The sequence below is a fragment of the Podarcis melisellensis genome (genome assembly GCF_964234715.1).
Source record: "Podarcis melisellensis genome assembly, chromosome: 3".
Lineage (NCBI taxonomy): Eukaryota > Metazoa > Chordata > Lepidosauria > Squamata > Lacertidae > Podarcis > Podarcis melisellensis.
Window position 1 is genome coordinate 70,149,310 of NC_138530.1, and position 13,847 is coordinate 70,163,156.

Below are 13,847 nucleotides of genomic sequence, written 5' to 3' on the forward strand. Positions count from 1 at the left end.
GGAAAACAAGTTGGTCTTTGTAAATAAAAGTTCATGCATTTGCGTAATGAAGTCCCTTTCCAAAACAGTGCTGAATGATACTCTTTTTCTTTCTCTTTTTGCGAGCAGACATGATGAGGAGGAGTGGGGCTGAGGAGAATTAGGACGGCTAATTAACTGTGTTCAGCTGCACATTTCCCCGCAAAGTATGGTCTTGCGATTCTCGTGAACCTGATCCTTTGGTCAAAAGAAAAAGCGCTTCAACTCCTCCCAACATTTAGAATGCCTAGAATCTCTTCTGCCTGTTGAGAATGCAAACATGTTATTTTTTAATTCACGTTTTCTGTGACTGAAAGTGCTTTAAAACATTATGAGAGACCATCTGAATTGGGAAGCTTCTTATTAATTAAATCCTGATTGTGGGGCTTGGCAGTAGGAAAAGAGGAAGCAGTTTGACCCGTTGTGTGTGTGTGTGTGTGTGTGTGTGTGTGTGTGTATGGCAAAGTTTGAGTGGGTGGCGAGGAAGGTGGAAAAGGAGTGATGATAATAACAACTTGAAGGAAGCCAGAGCTTTGAATGCAGCCTCAGTCTGTATCCTGACAGAGTGAAGATAAGGTGGCAGCACAGCTCATGGTGCTTTCCTGGAATACAATCCGCATTTTGACACTCTCTGTTTAAGCACTGCCCATCTGTATGTTATTCAGCCGGAGCCTCTAGGGAGACAGAGGAGCTACAGGCACGGAAAGGCAGCGAGCGAAAGCAAAGGCACTCCTTTTAATAAGGATCTGCTGAAGAGCTGCCTTAGAAGTGCCACCGCTGGAAGTTAAAACAACTGAGGCGCCACTAAACCAAAGGGGGTGCGATTAAAGCAGGAGCAGAAATCAGTGCTTGGAAGCTGCAGAATCACTGCTGGATGTGAGGGGAGGAGATGGCTTTGATCTTGGCCTGGCCCCTGGTTTCTCCTCTATTCTTCTGCCTGGGATATCTCTCCCTCAGCTCTGCCTCAACGGAGGGCAACATTTTTCATGCTGACATTGAAGGCAGCTCAGCGGTCGGCAGCCAAGAAGACACCCTTATCAGAGGGCAGCAACAATCTGTATCTTTTCGAAGTTGGCCGCATTTTGCTGAGGTAGAGTAACTCTTCTGTCTGTTGACCTTTCTCCTTCTTTGTACTGTTTCCAGCACTCCCCCTCCCCTAACCCCTTTGTGTTTTTATAGTGTCTCCATTTGGCTCAAGCGAATGAAATCCACTGGGTGTTTCGAAGTAGGAATGTGGAGTTTTCAGGATTTAAGGCATTTCAAGGGAAACTCTAAAATATGCCCTCCCCCCCCCCCGTCCAAAATGTACATGTCACGCTGCCTTCTTTGAATAGGCTGTTGTATTATAAAGTCATGTTCAGTTGCTTGGATTTCATGCAAGAGCAGTAGAACAAGTCTGTCCCCCCCACCCAAAGCAGAGTTTCAGGTGGATAGATTTATCAGTGCACATTTTAAAAACCTGCTACTTTTTTTGAGATTTTAATGCCTTTGGGTATCCAGAAAGGAGGAGCTTTTATGGGGGTGGGCAGCATGTGACAGGAGGGGGGCACTCTCAAACACAGTGTGTACAGAGTTTGGGGTGTATTTCAGTGCTTTTGACTGTGCTGATGGGCATGTGTCAATCCCATTCATTTCAGTGTGAAATCATTGATCTATGTCTGTCCGGGCCCACCTATCCTGAAAGTCCCTCTCATGTCTAATCTTGTAGTGTAGGAAAGGTGTGTATTTTTTCTGGCTTCACAGCTCACTTCTCTTCAAATCAGTACTGCTTAAGAAGTCCTTGCATGATAGGAAGATGGTTGCCAACCTATCAGAAATGCTGTGGATTTTGTTGTCTTGCCAGGGGTTGGACTAAATAACCTTTTGAACCCCTTTCAATTCTATGTTTATGCGATCACCACATCCAGCGATCTCTTGGGGACATAGAAGCTCTGGTTATGCACACTTTTACTTCTACGAGTAAAAGTGTACACTGTATATGCACAAAGTGATACATGTTCACTGTTGCATGTACTCGGTGTGAATTAAGAGCCCTGAATGTATGGGAGTCCTGTACGCACAAACCAATATTTGTATTGGGGTCTATGATTTTAAATTAACATGTGACTTGTAGGAGCATCCCCATGAGATGAAAGCCTAATGAGGGAAATGGCCACAGATCCTGTTGGTTTCAGCGGGATGTGTATGCCTCTATTAGGGTGCCATACAGGATCCTATAGTTCCTGCAAGAAATCTATATGAAAAAATATGTGCAGCTAGAACTGTTTGTTGACTTGTAAGTAGCTACCACAGAATTCCATGGGGTTTCCTTCTAAGTTAGCAGCTGAGGAAACACCTGCAGAAATGAAATGAAAAGAGAAGCTTAAAACGCTTTTGACTTTGCCAGAAATAATGCCAATACTTTAGTGATATTTAAAAACGAAAAACAGAAAATGTTGAAGGTGCTCTTACTCTCGTGTTTGTGTACACACACATTTAAAGGACTATCTAATGTGTCCATGCGAACCTTCCAGAGCATCAATGTGGTTAGAGAAGTACTGTTCGTGGGCACCAGGAAGAGATATTAGGCTGGCAAACATGGGAAACAGGGCCTTGTCAGTGATGGCACTTACAGAACTCCTTCCCTCAGGAAATGGGATCAACTCTGTCCCCATTGTCATTTGTGTTTCTTTTTCAGATTGCTTTCAATTAGCAGCGCAGATTAGGTTGCTATTTGTTTCTTAGTAGCCCTATCTTTAATCTTTGTGCAGGAATGGAATGGAATTATTATGATTGTTATGATTTTACTGTTTTTTATTTGTTTTAATATTGTATATGTTTTAAACTAGTCTTTATTAGGTTTTTGTATGGGAAAGTACGTATTATACAGGGTAGCTAGCAAATCCATGCACCAACACAACATATATTGTTGGCATAATGGATTCCCATCCGCCCCCCAGGCATCCCCCACAAAAAATATATATACTCTGGAGGGTACTGGGACCTTCCAGAGCAGAATTTTGGTAGAGGTGTGCAGTGGTGTAGAGAGGGACAAGAGGTCTAGTCAGCTGCTGTTGGAAGCCACATATATCAGCTCCCCAAAGGGGTGCTATCTAGATTCTTTAGGACTCCAACTCCCATCAGCACCCGATCAGCATGGTCAATGGTCAAAGGTGATGGCATCTAGAAACACCATATAATGCTCTATATAATAAATACATCATTTGTTTTCTTGAAATCTTAGATAGTTTGAACTCATTGGTTTGGTAGCAGCTGAACAGAACTATGTTGAAAAAACAGAAATTACAAACAAGAGAGCAGCATAACATGAGGTTATGGAATGGGAGTAAGTACCTCCTGTGGCGGTGACTCAATGTAGCAGGCAAATGAAGACACATAAGGTCATGGGAAAGGAAGGAGTGTGTATCTTGGCGCCAGATCTTGAAAATGAGCAGAGATTAACACAGCAATGTGAATATCACAGTAATGACATGTTCCAGTTACGAGCACTACTACACATAACACTGCTGATAAATGAACAGCAGTCTTGGTTGAAGCTCAACATTTTTGGTACTTAATTCATATACAGCACTTTTTGCCTTTCCTCCAAGTAGCTTCAGCATGCATGGTTCTTCTGAGGTAGGCTAGGCTGTGAGATGGTGACTGGGCCAAGGTCACCCAATGAGCATCATGCCTGAGTGGGAATTTGAACCTGGCTCTCGCTGCTCCTAATCCAGCACTCTTGACCACTATGCCACACTGGCACATATAGCTGAATCAAGATTCAACTAAGGGTGAATTTATTAAAAACAAAACTGTCATTCTATTATTCCATCAGGATTTCCTTCCATTGTGTTCTGATATGTTGATCTCAATAAATATGCCTGTCAATCAAAATCACTCAACACTTACCATTTTGGGGTGGATGGTAAGATATGGTTAACTAGAAAGTAGCCCTGTTCATGTGCTGGTGTTCCCTCAGAGTTCCAGCTCATGGCAACAGCCTGTGTGCAGGCTTCCCTCTCTTCAGACCTTCTGCCAGTACTTGGACAACCTCAGGTAGGGGCCAGCATAGGGTGCAGTGCCAAGGGCAAAGTTAGCACCTATGACACTGCTATGGCTCTCCATGCAATTTGAATCATGTGGGCACTGACTTCAGGATCAGGCTATAGTTGATAAGGCTAGCCTTAGTCTTTTGTAACTTGGAGGAAGGAGTTAGGGATGTAAGGAGAGAGCGGTTTCCATCCCACTTTGTGTTTGTTGCAATCAGCACTGTTTCTTTTCCTCTGCAGTTTGGCTTCCACTAAAACATATGTAATTCATCTCACGGGCCACTATAGCAAAAACTAGCATAATTAATTATGTAAGTAATTTAAGTGCGTTTCAAAGGAAGGACAACATTTTTTAAAAACTGCAAAAATGATGTACAGTGGTACCTCGGGTTACAGATGCTTCAAGTTACAGACGCTTCAGGTTACAGACTCCGTTAACCCAGAAATAGTACCTCGGGTTCAGGATGAGAACAGAAATCGCGTGGCAGCAGCGGGAGGCTCCATTAGCTAAAGTGGTACCTCAGGTTAAGAACAGTTTCAGGTTAAGAACGGACCTCCAGAACGAATTAAGTTCTTAACGCGAGGTGCCACTGTAATTATTTACATAATCGTATCTGAAGAAGTGTGCATGCACACGAAAGCTTGTACCAAGAACTAACTTAGTTGGTCTTTAAGGTGCTACTGGAAGGATTTTTTTTTGTTTTGGCTATGGCAGACCAACACGGCTACCTATCTATTTACATAATGTTAGTGTACTAAAAAACCGAAACCTGCTCATATTCATTTTTATGATCTCTGTTCCTGACCAGACAAGCATGCAAACTGTGACAATTTCTGTTCACATTTCAGTTTCTGATGGAATTGTCTGAGATTCCCTAGGAGCGAGCATGAATACAGTCCATAATGTGGTGGGGAAATTGCCTGTTTAGAAGCTTGTTGAAATTAATAGTTAAGAAATAGGATCACCACCTGCTGCTTGGTGAATAAAGTATTTGATTTAAGATCAAAATGTACTTTGTAACCTGGGTGGGACATAAATGCTAGCTTGGAGCAGAGAGTGGTCACAACCTAACCAAAATTCAAGGGGGGAACTAAACATGTGCTTTAACCTTTTCCATAATCAGTGGATTAAGGAAGGAGTGGAAAGAGCATGAGATCACCCATCTCAGCCCACACAAAACAAATGATAGCTGAGTGCAATCTGGGATTTATAGCTCCACATTTTATATTGGGCTAGGTTTTACAAAACACATTTATTTTTTTCCTTTAAGGGACATGGTTAGAACCATGCAGACACATCTTCTGTACATTCTTTAACTAGATTGGAATTTACAGTGAGGAAACAGAGTAATTTTTCCAGCGCAGCTTAGGAAAGATCTCCTCATGCTGACCACTTGTGTACCACATGTAGGTGGCCCCATGGAATGTAGGCAAACTGCTACCAAGCAGCAGACAAGATACCTGCTAGTCATTATAGCTCAGTGGCAATTAACCATGTAGTAGGAAGGACCAATCTGAGTAGTGCAGCTATTGTCCCACCTCATGCACTGCACCATCTTGAATAGAGCACTGCATGCTTTTGCAGCTTTGGGTGGGTTACAGACTGTCTGGTGAGGCCTGTTATTGGCTGAATTCCTGAACAATGAAAGAGAGGGGACTTCTCCACCCCTGTTAAATGACTGATCCTTCTGAGAGATAGACCACAGAAAACCTCCTTTCCTTTGTATCAAGAGTTGCCATGACATCAATTGATAGATTGGGGATCTCTGTTCATATGGTGAGACACCAAGCCATTGCAACATCTATCTAGGCCATGGGCAGCCTTTGCTCATCCAGCCAACAACTGGACTCCTATGGACAGGAAGGGGTATGAGGACTTCCTGGTCACAGCTGAGCTTTCCTGGGCAACAACTGAACTTTGGTGTGTTATTGTATCCTATGATTGTTATCTAGTCATAACTTCTGGCTTGCTTCTTGCTGATACTCTGGACTCTTCCTAATGGATGCTTCCTGTGTTGGCAGCATCTCTGCAGGGTTTCAGACATGACATCCCCAACCCTACCTGAGATGCTGGAGATTGAACCCTGGACCTTCTGCATGCAAATAAGATGTTCTGCCACTGAGCTATGGACTTTTTGTCCATATTTGTCAGGCATGATGCCTTGAGGAAGCATCCATGCAGGTTTCATGAAACATTCAGGGGAAGTACCCAAATTACTAGAATAGAAGAGGTAGAAAATGAGTGTAAATAAATTAAAAGTAGAACAAAACAAAGACATCTAAACTGAAAGAAGTGCAGGTATAAAAACAAAACTATTTTTCCTTTGCACATCCCTGCACAAAAATGACTAGCTGTACTCAGCCAAGCCATTCAGGCTCAGGTTTGCCCTGTAAGTGAAAGTATATGAAACAAGTCATTTTATGAGCTTTATTTTTATATATATTTTTTCACTCAGAAATCCTTCTTGATTTATTTCTTAGTCCAAATATTGACTTGGGTTGGCCTCTCTCTCCTAAACAGACATAGTCTGTTAGTCATGCTCAGCAGTGCCAGTTTTTATAAAGGGTGGTTTCATGAGAACCACATAAGCAATTCATAGAATGTTCCGAGGTGGACTACAGTTTCTGAAAAACCACTAGGAAAATATAGCACTATATAGTGAAGAAAAGCATATTGAATACATACATAGGCAATTATGGCATGTCAGATGAATGCCACACAGAAATTTTCCTACAAATGATTTGGTCATAGACTGTCCATGCTGAAAACATATTTCCTTTGAAATATCTAGTGTGGAATTCTAAACAAAATATACACCTTTATTAGCTAGAAAGGGTTGTTCTTTGATTCTGGTGAAAATATAATATGAGCCTGTTTGAGACAAGAAAAGCTGCAGAGAAGAGAAAGATTAAGGAGAACAACCATTAATGTACGTCTGTTTCTCTTTTCCCAATGTGATAGTTATTAGTTAAAGGTAAATAATGGGGGGAAATGCAAGAGAGGCAGGGAGTGGTGGATGAGGCCTTCAAGGACATTTAAGCTGTGTCCCACTCCCACAAAGATAGCTCCCCAGCTATCTGAGAGCATAAAGGTCTCAGGAAAAGAGAGTGTCGCCTTGAGGAAGAATGAAGCATTCCCTTAGAAGGGGCCCATTCCTTGAGGGACTCCTCTTGTGCTGAGGAAACTTCCCAGGAGGCTTGGAGATTGGGTGATTCAACCATTAGGAACATAAATAGTTGGGTGTGCGGTGGGCATACGGATGGCAGGGTGAATTGCCTGACTTATGCAAAGGTTGTGGGTGTTGCCCTTTGCTTATATAACATGGAAGAGTTATCTGAGGAGGAGTCAGTGGTTTGTTTGTCACCAGTGACATGGGGAAATGTAGTTGTTGAGATGCTGGAAGCCAAATTTAGTTTGCTAGGTAGGAGACTGAGAGCTGAGACCTCCAATGTAGCTTTCCTTAAAATGCTACCACTTCCACATGGCAGGTTGGCTAGACGGACTCAGGTTTGTAGTCAATGTGGATGAGGTATTGGGAAGAGGCGTTTGCATTTGTTGGGCACTGAGAAACATTCTGGGGCAAGCTGGGCCTGTATAAAAAGAACAGGCACCACTTGAACCAGGATGGAACCAGACTGTTGGCACGTAAAATCATAAAGGTGTCAGAGCATATTTTAAACCGTTTGAAGGGGAAAGGGAGCCGACAAGAGCTGAGAAGGCTCCAGTTCAGAATGAATCTCCCCACCTGGGATGAAGATGATAAAGTAGATGAAAATTTAAATGGAGGTAGCAGGCGACTAGGTGTTGTGAGTGTAGGGGCACAGGACAGCAATTCAGAGGCGCCAAAGCACTTCAGAACAAAATGCAAGTACCAAAGACACTTAAAGAAAGAGACTGCATGCAAGCATTTATATGCTAATGCTAGAAGCTTCTTCCGAGCCCAGGTGGGTGAACTGGAATGGAAGCTTGGTCTTGGAGGATGGTATTGATATTTTGGGTATAACAGTAACCTGGTGGAATGGAGAGAACCAGTAGGACATGGTTGTCTCTGGAAATAAGCTCTATAGGAAGGTCAGAGAAGGACATCACAAAGGTGGTGTTGCTCTGTCTGTCACAGAGAGCATTAAGTAGTAAACAGCTCGATAAACATGTCAACCCAGTGAATAGCATTTTAGGGATAGTTAGAAAATGAATTGAAGATACAACGGCCAACATCAAAATGCTATTATACAACTCAGTGGTGCTGAGCTAGATGGGTCATTGGCCTGATCCAATAGGCTTGTATGTTCTTAGCTGGCTCAGATTCAGCTAACCCGGTATGCTAGAAGAAGCCAGCGCAAGGGCTTCTACCTGCCCAATGGGGTTTTCCCCAGTCTCCCCCCACCCAAGAATGCCAAGAACGGTACTCGGGGTAAGAGAGAGGAGGTTGTTCCATGTAGCAAGCAGGGATGCTTGTGCCGATCAGAAGAGCACAGCGCTGAATTCCTCCACCTGAGACCAAAGTAGTCAGGGATGGAGAGCAGGGCGGGAGGCAGGTAGCTTAAAAGTCCACAGATTGTTACAGGTCTTTAATTATATTAAATATGCCATTTATTGAAGGTACCTACTTGCCTTTTTACATTTCCTTCTTTTATTTCACATCAAAGCTGCTCAACATCTAAGAAACTTGCATGTTTAATTAAATGCAAACCACCCAAATGTCATTTTCTATCTAGTGTGCCCTGTGAACTGATGTGAAGAAAAATAACCTGCAGTGCACAACATCTGAAGCCATGAGATAAAACGACATATATTTACACCTTATATTAATTTTTTAGCAAGGAAAAGCCCCACCCCAATGCATATAAATAACAACAGAATGACAGATTACCAGCAGTGTCAAACCTTGTAGGGCACATTGCTGTGGGTGGCATTTTTTATGATAGCAAGCTTTGGAATTAAACAAATTATGAGGCCAGAAATAATTTATACCCTAGAAATCTTGCAAACAGCAAGCATGTTTTTCTCCCTTTGTAAGAAAGAATCCCTTTTAAGTTAAGGCTTTGTCTATCTCACTGTATATGGAAAATATGAGTGTGCACTTTTATAGAGAATGCCTAACTGCGAAGTGTTTATACTGGAATCAACCCCATCTCTAAATCACTCTGTTGCTGAATGGTATTTTGTTTTGCATTTGAACTAGAAGAGGAGCAGCCATGTGGAAGCTTCGGCAACAGAAGAAAACTAGATTTTACCATAGCAATAGATGATCTGATTTAAAAGCTACCCCCACCCTATATACACAGAGAGAGACTTGTGCTTTTTCCTCAACTGCTGTTCAGCTGCATTCAAGTGCTGTGACACACTTCATGATCAGGAAACAGACTTTGCTCATAGTACAAATGATAAGCTCATGCTTAATTGATTTGAACAAAGGCAACCTTTTGCCCATTCCCAAGCAGGAAAATTTCCACTTTTATAGAATCTTTGTTGTCATGACCAGGCCTGGCACCCATAGTCAGCCAAGTTGGGCATAGGTTGAAGGCCCAGGGGGGGTCAGAAGGGCTCCTCACCAACCTGACCAAGGAATGTTGACTCTCACCATCCTTCTCACTGAGCCACAGCATGGGTCTTTTGATGTTGGTAGTGCTGCTTTTGAATGGGAGCAAAATTTTGTTTTCCTCTGTGGTTGCTTAATAAAACTAAAATGTTGGACACTGCATTTGGGATAAATTAAGATTATGGTGAGCCACCACAGATGGGAACCAACTTTGGCTCACATTCAAAAGCTTTACTGCCCACCTGCCCACTGTGCTGAAATGCCATCTGGGGTGGGACAGCAGGGAGGGCAGTTTGAGTGGTGGTGTTCTTACTGCTTTGGCAGCAGCAAAGAAAGTATTATGGCTACATGCATACCCTCCAACATTTCTCCGATGAAAATGGGGACATCCCATTCCATAATGATAATTTTAGTATTTACACTCCACACATCTTACTGGGTTGCCCCAGCCACTCTGGGCAGCTTCCAACATACATAAAAACATAAGAAAACATTAACCTATTTTTTTAAAAAAAAAATTCCCTATAAATGATTGCCTTCAGACGGCTCGGGGGTCAGATAACTCCATACCCTCCAACATTTCTCCAATAAAAATAGGGACATCCGATAGAAAAGTGGGACATTCTGGTATCAAATTAGAAACCAGGATGGCTTCTCTAAATCAGAGACGTACCTGGAAAATAGGGACACTTGGAGGGTCTGTACATGTGTGGATGTTGAAGTGCGGTGGGCCCATTGGCAGCATTGTGCCTAAAGTTGGGCATCAGCTCGGCTCATGTGGATAGACTGAACATGTCAGGAAAGGAGCACAATTATGGTGGCAGACCTTGCTCCTGTCCGTAACATGTTCACTAGTTCTTCTCAACAAAGCCTATGAACATAAAAGCCCTGTGCACCATTGAGAATCCAAGTTTTCCTGGTTCCAAGATTATGCAAATGTGTTCATACAATTTTTGTATGGGTGCATTGATATGTGCAAACAATTTCTATATGGGTATAGGATATGTACAGAAACCCCAAAGAGCTACCTGTTTAGGTATTAGATGATTCATTATTAATTTTAATAATGGATATTTGTTTGACTTATGTGAGTGTTTGGTTATTTCCCTTCTTCATTGTAATTGTAATGAAGTTCATATAGAGTAGATAATAGGGGCAGCATTCTCTCAACCCCAAGGGCTACCACTTGCACAATGGGGCTTCCCTCCTCTCTTCTTCCTGAGCACCTTCACACCCCTTGGGGGATTGTGAGTACCCTCAGCACACCACACAAGGTGAAGGCTTTGTTCAGTCTCACAAGCTGATAGGCTTGCACAGCACAGATGGAATGTTCAATATAGTGTAGTGTTGATTTCCACCCTATGATTATTTGGAATGTCCTGAAGTTGTAAGATATGCCTTTTGTATTCCAGTAAAATAGGTCTGATAAACTAGATTACAGTAATAGGTTAATAACCATGAATGCCATTTCATTGGACAAGCTATGAGTTTGCCTATCCAGTGATTCAGTATTCATGGTTACTAATGAATATAATAATTAATTATGATATATACTAAACTATATGATACTATGAGGTGTGTTTTATTTATTGTTTTTGACTACTGTGGTTATATTTGTAATTATGTAATTTGTTTCATGCTGTAAGCCACTTTGAGCATGGTTTTAGCTATGGAAAGGTGACATACAAATAAAATTATGTATGTATGTATGTATGTATGCTTGTATGTATGTATGTATGTATCAGTATTCCATAGCATATATTTAAATTAAATTATGTGCATTATCATCTAACAAGTTCGCTCCTGTTAGACCATTAATACAGATTCTAAAATTACTTGCCTGGACCACTGGGTGTGTTTAATCATTCCACATAGAGCATTGCACACTGCAGCTGTGAAACAGTAGTAATTTTCATCACCATCAATATACGTATTGTGGGATTGTGTTTATTCAGAAAGTACTGGCTTATTTACATTTCACTTTTCAGAACGGAATCCAATGCAGTAAACTGGTTAGTGAGGAAAAGGGGGAAGGGTCTCTAGACAAAAGATATTAGGCACCGACTGTTCATAATAATAATAAAACACTTTCCAAAGGAAAACTTAGGGCCTCTCTGATGATGAGCCAAGTACAAACAATGTCATTGCGTCAGAAGCAATGAGGTTAGAAATGTGAAATGACATCCAAGCTCTTTTCATCAACAAGGAAAACATTCAATTTAGACAGGGCTGAAAGGTAACCTATAAATAACAAATGTGAATTGCCTGAAATAGAATGGTGAGAAAGTGAAGACTGGAGTTTAATGCTTCACCACCCTGAGCTATGGGGCCTTCCTCTACCTAACAGACCATAACAACAAACAAGCCTCATCACTGCCATGGATGGTTTGGTTACAAGGCGTTGCTTTATGGGTCAATTTTGGGTGTCTGTTCCTCTGCAGTAATTTCCCCATAACCACCTTTCTTTTGCAGTCTTTAAAGTCAATGCAAACATGATTCCTCAGAGCAGAACTTATTCATTTACTTCAGTGGTTGTGTAAAGTATCTTGGGAGAAATACCATTTAACAAACTTCCATAACCACAGCAGAAGTGAACTGGTTATTATTTAAAAGGCATGAGTGTCTTGTGCACATACCAAGAAAATTATGCTAGAAGAATACCATATAAGCAGGAATAATAACCAGTTCTCCTTCCTTGAATGGACTTGTGTATGACTAAAGTAGGCATGGCTGGAGATTATTTTTATTCCACAACTTTCAGTATTATATATTCTTGGTTATTTTTTCTTATTTTCTTTGGTTAACTGGGCTATGGCAGTGAGATAATGTAGCTTGTCTTGTAGTGCCCAAGGCAGACTACACAGGAACTGTTCAGGGAGCAACAAATAAGGCAAACCCCCATTCATAAGGGCATTGGGGCCCTGGTGGATCAGGCCAATGGCCCATCTAGTCCTGTATCCTGGTCTCACAGTGGCCAACCAGATGATTATGGGAAGCCCAGAGGCAGAACCTGAGCAAAGTAGCACTCTCCCCACCTGTGACTGGTAAAACATAGCTGTCATGAACATGTCCTGTCCCCCATTGAGCAACATATATATCAAGACAATGTTAGAGTTAGATCAGGAATGTGAAACCAGCATATAATGGGTATACAGAATGAATTATTGTTGTACATAAAAGGAAAAACTTGATAGAATCATCATTATGAAATGTAAAGTGTAATGGTTGGAGATGCTATTGTGAAAAAATGAAGGAATGCTTTGAAGATTGACGAACAGAATATAGAAGTGCTGGCAGATGTTCATCCAGATGTCTTGAGGAGGAGGAGAGCTCTGTGTCCTGGGGAAGAATGTATTTGATACAGATGGATCATCCCCCTTAGGTTCCATGTATTTATGATAAAGAATGGGTTGCTGTAAATAATATCAATGAAGAACGACCACTTTCAAAAACAAATAAGCAACAGCATGCAGAAAATAAGTAGTTAAAAGAAGTTAAGACTGTGCCTTCAGTTTGGCAGTCCCTGCCCTATAGAACTCCCTGCCAGTTAAGGTTTGGCAGAAATCATTCCTCCCTCCTTTTCGACATCTCCTAAAAACTGTGTTACTCAGATGGGCCTTTGCAATGTGAATACCAACCAGTACAAATTGTTTACTAATCTTTTTGCTAATATTTTTATTTCTCTTCTTGTTGTAATTTTTTAAGCAGTGCCTGACTAGATTGTTTTGAAAGTAACGTCTATAAATATTTTTATAAATTAATATGTGTAGAATGTATGGTTAAAAAGAAAGAAAGAATAGAGGAGCAACAGAGGTCTTGAAATTTAAGCCACAAGATGAAGAAATATCAGAACAGTTGGGAGTAGTTATTATAGCTCTTGTTGTTTTGCAAACTGTTTCCCATCAATCTCCTGAAGAACTGAGTCTTTGTGTTTGTGTTTGCAAAACTGCACTTCTGGACTCAGTGTACTGGTTGGAATTTGAGACAGCTGCTACTTTGGTCAAGATGTGATGGTATTTTGAAATGGTGCAGCATCCATGAGAATAACAAGAAAGGCACACAATACAAACAATTCATATCCTATAAGAGATGCTAAGAAGTCTCCATTTTTTCTTTTTTACAAATAGCGTTTGATGCTGTCCAGAGCATAAACTTTGTGGTTAGTTAGTCCTTTCTAACCAATAGTTTGGGGTCAATGCCACACCAAGATAACTCTGGAACTTTCATTTAATTTGGCACATTGAGGATTATATGATGA

At 41.3% G+C, this 13,847-nt stretch overlaps 1 protein-coding gene across 1 annotated transcript in view; it reads left to right on the forward strand.

Moving 5' to 3' along the window:
• The first annotated feature begins 479 nt into the window (after positions 1–479).
• LAMA4 (laminin subunit alpha 4) overlaps positions 480–13,847 on the forward strand; it is a 76,007-nt gene continuing 62,639 nt past the window's right edge. The window contains exon 1 of the mRNA XM_081905722.1: positions 480–1,108. Within this exon, the coding sequence (XP_081761848.1) occupies positions 908–1,108 (201 nt within the window). The 5' untranslated portion in view covers positions 480–907. The remainder of the gene's footprint in view (positions 1,109–13,847) is intronic.